General features: G+C 28.7%; 1 protein-coding gene and 1 pseudogene across 1 annotated transcript; both read right to left on the bottom strand.

Moving 5' to 3' along the window:
* Window positions 1-2,466, bottom strand: part of LOC135199672 (DNA polymerase delta catalytic subunit-like) — a 12,782-nt pseudogene extending 10,316 nt beyond the window's left edge.
* Window positions 2,467-2,533: 67 nt separating this feature from the next.
* LOC135200271 (protein gustavus-like) lies at window positions 2,534-3,780 on the bottom strand. Its single transcript, XM_064228758.1, has 3 exons — window positions 3,331-3,780; window positions 3,043-3,201; window positions 2,534-2,887 (listed from the first exon to the last, which is right to left on the bottom strand). Exons 1-3 carry the CDS (start codon window positions 3,773-3,775, stop codon window positions 2,673-2,675), a joined length of 819 nt encoding a protein of 272 aa, XP_064084828.1. The 5' UTR covers window positions 3,776-3,780; the 3' UTR covers window positions 2,534-2,672.
* Window positions 3,781-6,869: the final 3,089 nt, after the last annotated feature.

The following is a 6,869-nucleotide window of genomic DNA, read 5'->3' as shown; positions in this document are numbered from 1 at the left end:
CATGAGCTTGTTTGGCCTTATATTCTTTTTTGGTTTTGGTTAATTCTTTTGTAATAATTAATTTTGAAATATCGATCCGATCGTGTAATAATTCAGATATAGTATTTTTAACTAATGTAATGGCTTTTTCTGTATCTCTCTGAATCAAAATTATATTCAAAACCTCGGATATTAATTCAGCGGTGAATCGGACAATTATCTCTTCGAATGGTTTCTATGCCTTTACAGTCAATTCTATCAAAATTTTCAGGACGGGTGTAATATAATCCCGCATAACGTTTTTTATTTATAAGTAAGTAAGGAAAATATACCTTTTCAAATTCTAATTTAATTGGAGTCATAAAAAAGTTTGTAACAAAAGCAGCCGCTTCTTGACCTAATACTATGGCCTCTTGGATGGTATCGACACCAAAGTTTATCATGACAGAATCTGTATCTCCGTAAATGACTTTGGCGTTAACGTATTTCTCTTCGATCTTATTTTTCGTAAACATGATCATTTCGCGTCCAAACGCTGTCACGCTCTGAGATATTTCAATGCAGGGCAATTTACCGCTCATTTGCGCGCCCGTAAATCCGTATACAGAATTGGCCGATATTTTTAAGGCTAATTGTCGGCCATCTAGAACTTTTTTCCTTAACGGATCAGTTTCACGTTTCAGTTCATCCTTGGCTTTTTTGCGCGCCATTAGTAAATTTTCTAGAATTCTAGGCAATAAACCTTTACGTATATGAGGTTTGACGAAATAATTATTTGTGGGCGTTTTAGTATAATAATAACAATGTAGTATAACATAAATTATGGGCCATAATTATAGTCGGATATAATGAACAAAAATCTAACGTCGTGATAGGGGAGTTATAAAATCCTTTCGCAGGTTCAATGACTGTAGCGCCCTGGTAACCCATACACCCTTTCAATCCCCCTTCACACGATGGAACAATAAAATTTTCCAAGGCGCAGTTTCGCAATAATTGAGACATTATTTTTATTTGTTGACCTCTCGTGAGGATAAAAGTTAACGGGACTCCCGTTACCCGCGCCATTTCAATGTAATTGATAGATAACATTAATTTATCGATTAATTTTAGTGGCAAAAGGGCATCTTTTAAACAATAAACGGCTAATTTTCGTCTCGTTTGGGCGCTAGTGCGATGTAATTCTGATATTTCGGTGTGGTGAATATCATCTTTTTGTTCATTTAAAAAATACTGAGAAACCGCATTCAAACTGTAAGACCGTAATTTGTATTCTCTTTTAATAACGCTTAAAACGTCCATAATACATCGACCCTCCACGTTAATACATTTATTAACGATTTTACCCACCTGTTTACTTTCAAACCCCCAACTCGTAATGAAAGATTTTACATTTTTTATTCTACTTAGATAAAATTGATCATCAATGTTCAAATGTTTGGCCCGACCAATTAAATACGGGAAGTCAAAATTATTAATATTGTATCCAGTAATAATATCAGGGTCTACTACCTTTTGCACAAAACGAGACCAAGCTTTTAACATCTCCTGTTCAGAATGAAAAAGAAATATCTTGGCGTCTTCGATAGGGTCACAATTTTTACCCAACACAAAAATTACCTTTTTCATTTCTAATTTGTCGTGTTTTGCGATAACGTTGCCAATTTGAATAATTGGATCGTTATCGGGCGTAGGAAAAATACCTCGCCGATTTGCGCATTCAATATCGAAAGAAAGAATGGTGAGGGGTCCGATACTAGCCCATTTTGTTTCAACCGGATCGTGGGGCATGATATTAGTCCACAATACATCAATTTCAATTTGGCATGTGGATTCCTTTTCGTTGTTGCTATCCCTAAAAATACAAGATTGGGACGGTATTTCTATCCAAGAACACCCCGATAAATTAACATCAATCATAAAACGCAATATAAAATCAATATTGGCTTCGTAAAACTCATTTTTTCTTTCTTCATCTTCGTTTTCTCCTTTCAATTCTAACTCTAAAATATTCTTAACTTCGTGAATTAATTTGGGCAATGCTATCGTTATTTTTAAAAAACGTTTTAGACCTTCATTATGACTATTATACCCATAAATAGTTCTTTTATTTACTATTGTTATAGAAATAATAAAATCCGTAATATTTTTTAAAAAATATAATTTTTGGGCAAGTTTTTCGTTTATTAGTTTCTTAAATGAATCAATATTATTTAATAATAATAATTTATCTTCTGGATAATTCATATAAAAATAGGGATAAAATCCATGAATATGACAACATACCGAATTACCCGAGACATCTACACCAAACATTCGAATAATTGGTAAACGATGACTATTATTAAACCCCAATGCTTGAGGTGAACTCCCTGTATAATCATCCAAATCTATATTAAAAAATAGAAATGATTTATTCATTGTTGGGGGCAATTCTTTATTGCCATTATTATTATCATTATTATGTACTGATAATTTTCGCTTCATTATTATTATATTGAATGAATTATAACAAAATGATTGCTTTTATTATATACTCAATTTTATTTTTTTTTTATATAAGAAAAAGTCAAATTTCACTCAGCGCTATTAATTACGAGGAATATAGTTACAAAATCTAAATATTATTAAATTTATTTTTTGTACATATAAGTAAGAAAATATTTACAATATATAGGCCATGAGTTCAATTCTCATGCCTTCCAGTGGGGTGTGAAAGTTGTGTATTTCTGGTGACAATGACGTAGTTCGGATGTCACGTTGGTGCTACGAGAGCTGGCCTCCCCGTACAGCAGGTACTGAATAACAGACTGAGGTAAATTTAGCTCCCGTAAACGAGTCAACCTTTGTTTACCAACAGCGTGTCGTATTATCCAGCGACATGAATCCATCAAAGGTAGCGGTGCCGCTATGGATAAAGAAAAATAAAAAATTGAGTTCATAAATATTCTGATGCATCAAGGAAAGGCCTTATCTTGGAAATTTAATTTTTTTTCTTTTATGATTCTCACAACATTAAGCACAATTCATTCTGGAAAAAGTAAAAAATACTGCAATACTTACGATCTAGTCCACCTATGTATCTGATAGAAATTTCACAATTGCCCCATACAGCTGAAACTATGGGAAAAAGCTTCTTGCCTTTCAGGTTACGAAATGCTACTCCCAAATACTGACCCTCTACAACAAATGCCAACGTTCCTTCGTCCATATCTAAGGCAACTGAAAATAAAACATAGGATGTCATTTTAAGTTGGGTTATAACAAAGTGGAGGAAAGGGTTCAAATATTCTTATAATAAGGCAAAGTGTTTTGCAATCACAATAAGGATAATAATAACCACCTACTTACCATAAAATTTATCTGGGACAACGAAGGTCTCATTGTTGTTTAATAATGAAGGATAAGTAATGTCCGGGTTGCCTTGCCTGGTATTGTGACACAACTTATTTCGGCCTAGGTCCCAGCCCCATGACTGGTCATTACTGCCTACCAAACCCTGGAAGGGAACAATAAGGATTAACTCACTATTGCACACTTTCTTTAAATGTGTTGTGCATACTGCAGGAGGGAAAACTTTGTTCAAATAACTAGGTGTGTGGACATGTACATAACACTTAACTGGTATCCCCGAGAATGTAAAGGTGCTTATCTTAGTGGCAACCCCTACAATAGCGTGTGTACCCCGTTGCCGAGTAGACCAGTGTATTTCCCATAAATGTAGACCTTTTGTATAACTAACTTTTCCTCTTATGCCATCTGTACTCTGGGCAACAGGTTGTCGATGGAACGTCATTTTGTCATCCTGTAATAATACAACAATAAGAATGATATAAAGTAACACTAAAAAATTTTAGTTAAATCATAAAATAGTAGTTTAACTGAAATGAAACAGTCAAATCTTAACTTCGTGAAATAACTGCCTACATATACTACAGTAAATGACAGAAATACAATTTCCGCACCTGACAAAAAATTATTGAGCGATCTGTCTTCTGCATTCCATGCGTGCTTGAGTGAAGCCTCTCGTGGGATGGGTGGCATCTTGAGGAGGAAGTCTAACCGTTTGGGGCAGGTATAATCCGAGGACATTATTTTTTTTTATAAATAAATAAATAAATAAATAAATCAAATATAAAAACATACACATACAAATACTACAGATATAATTTTAAAAAATATAAAAATTGAGTGAGTTTTTCGTTTATTCGTTTCTTAAACGAACAGTGTAAATGCTAATTTAACTACATAAATTCCTCGATATTTATAGCACAATTGATAAAAGAAAAGATTTTACTTTGGAACGTAAAATTCCCTTCACTGCAAAAAAGTTCGTTGTCTTGCTTGTATGATCACGAAACAATAACTACTGAATAACCACCGGTTCCATGTAACGTATAAAACACCATACAAACAAACATACAAACATGGAATTAATTAATTAGTAAATAAATATTCATATTATATATATAATAATAATAATAATAAAATCTCACCCCCCAGTTAATATTGGGTTTCATTGATGAAAAAAAAAAAAAAACAAAAATAAATATTTATTTTTTTTAATAACTATGAAACCTTTAATTTATCTTTATTTTATCCTTCTGTAATTTTTATCATGTTTTATCTTCTATTTTACTTAATTTATATTTATATATATAACAATGATAATATATATATTGCTATTTATTTGTTATTATTATTATGTAATAGATGTATATATAAAATAATATAATATAATAATAAAAAAAATTATTTTACAAAAAAATTCATTTCCATTTTTATCATAAATAAATAAACTTATAAATGTAATAAAAACGTCAATTCAATAAAATTAAGAATTGTTCAGGTGTTTCATTTTATCCAATTTTTTTAGTGGGAATATATAGTTATTACAAAAAAAGAATTATTAGATTTAAAATTATAGGTAAAATAAAAAGCTGATATTCGACTTAATAATTTTTTTTATTTAATTCAAATTAGTAATGATATGAAATAGTACAAAAAAACTTTGGTATATTCCAAGTATGTTGTAAATATTTAATTAATTATAGTTATATCTAATATTTTCTTTGAAAGAAGTATATACAATAAATCAGTGAAAAAATCCTGGTATTGAATATTCTTAATTTTATTAAATTCATGTTTTTATCACATTTATTATTTTTTTATAAATAATATTAATATAATATATATATAATATATAAATAATACATATTTTAATTAGTTTATAATTATTTTTTCATTAAATTATTTTATATAGGTATAATTATTTTATATATAAAAATAATATATTATATTTATTTATTCTTTATATATATATTATTTATTATTATTATTTATTTTAATAGATTAATTAATTAATAATATGTATTTTATATATTATTATATTAATATTATTTATAAGCAAATAATAAATTATGAAAACGTTAATTTAATAAAATTAAGAATTATTCAGAAATTTCATTCATCCGATTTTTTTTTGGCGAAAAAACATAAACTCCATTAAAAACCACTTTTTTTTTTTACCCAACCCAAAGTTTGGGATTTTTTTCTCTGGCATTGTTATTTTTGTTTTTTTAGGGTAAAAAACAAAAATTTATTTTTATAACTTGGATCTATCTCGATACAAAAAATGTATTTTAACTATTAAGTCGTATTTTCTTTTGCTACAACACGCATAGTTTTTGTTATTATTTCATTTTTTTTAATAATATAACTTTTAATTATTCTATAATATTATTATTACATATAAATAAATAAATAAATATAAGAAAATATAATAATACCCATTTTTACATTATATACAATTTACAGTCTTGTATAATAAACGATAAACTGTAAAAGTAATATTTTCTTTGAAAGATAATAAATTTAACCATTTCATAATATTAATATTACTGTTATTAATGCATATCTTTATACATTTCTTGGGATATTGAATTTAAAAATTATTATATAAAGGCTCGCATTAAAAGACTGCCTTATTGTTCTAATTGGACTAGTTAGTGGTGGCGAATACGCTCTCATATCTTCATTGTATCACAGTGAACCAAGCGCCCCCACCCAAATTTGAAGATATATTGGTTAGATTATATAGTGTCGGGATGGTGATAATTTTGAAAAAAAATCAATTCTAACCGTTGTTTTTCAAAAATAAAAGGATTTTTGGTAGATTATATAGTGTCGGGAATGGTGATAATTTTGAAAAAAAATCAATCCTAACCGTTGTTTTCGTAAAAGGATTTTACCATCAAGTTTCCCGGTTCAGAACCAAAAAATATAAAAAAAGAAATTATATAAGAGATATACTATTACTCAATAATGGACTGTCATTACTAACAACTTATTTTTGAAAATATTTTGAAAATTTAGATAACCACGAAAATGCTATATTGGGGTAAAGGAATGTTTATTTAATATATTTAAATTCATTGATGTTAGTGGCAGATGGACTAAAACTGGAAGAAATAAATCAACAAGAAAAGACAAGAAATGCGATCATCAACGAAGTGAACAATACGTTACCATCATCGTTTGAAACAAAAACATTGTCGTGTATTTTCCCTCAAATTGTCGCAGACGACATTGATATTAATTTTGTTGATAAAATCAAAAATATAATGCATGCAAACAATGCAACAACGTTTAAAATAGTAATTAATAATGGAGAAAATATGAAGATGAAACAAAAAATGATACAATTGATGCTACTCATTTATTAATGAAATATATGTTTATCTAAAACTATAATGAATGGAAAATGGAAATATCCATTTGTACTGGAAAATACTAGAGATTTAATTTTTCCATTTCACCCAAAATGAAGAAAGAAAAGTGCCAATGATGAAAAAGGACTTATACTACTATAAAAACGTCATTGTCAATGA

Source organism: Macrobrachium nipponense, chromosome 26, assembly GCF_015104395.2.
Source record: "Macrobrachium nipponense isolate FS-2020 chromosome 26, ASM1510439v2, whole genome shotgun sequence".
Taxonomy (NCBI): domain Eukaryota; kingdom Metazoa; phylum Arthropoda; class Malacostraca; order Decapoda; family Palaemonidae; genus Macrobrachium; species Macrobrachium nipponense.
Note: the sequence above shows the minus strand (reverse complement) of the source record. Positions and strands in the feature narration are given on the sequence as shown.

Bases quoted from the DNA above. Each gene is read 5' to 3' on its own strand.
- LOC135200271 (XM_064228758.1), bottom strand. From the start codon at position 3,775: ATGACGTTCCATCGACAACCTGTTGCCCAGAGTACAGATGGCATAAGA. The intron at 3,202-3,330 runs GTAAGTAGGTGG...TTTTATTTTCAG, and splicing joins TGTCCCAGATAAATTTTATG to TTGCCTTAGATATGGACGAA. The intron at 2,888-3,042 runs GTAAGTATTGCA...CTTTATCCATAG, and splicing joins ATACATAGGTGGACTAGATC to CGGCACCGCTACCTTTGATG.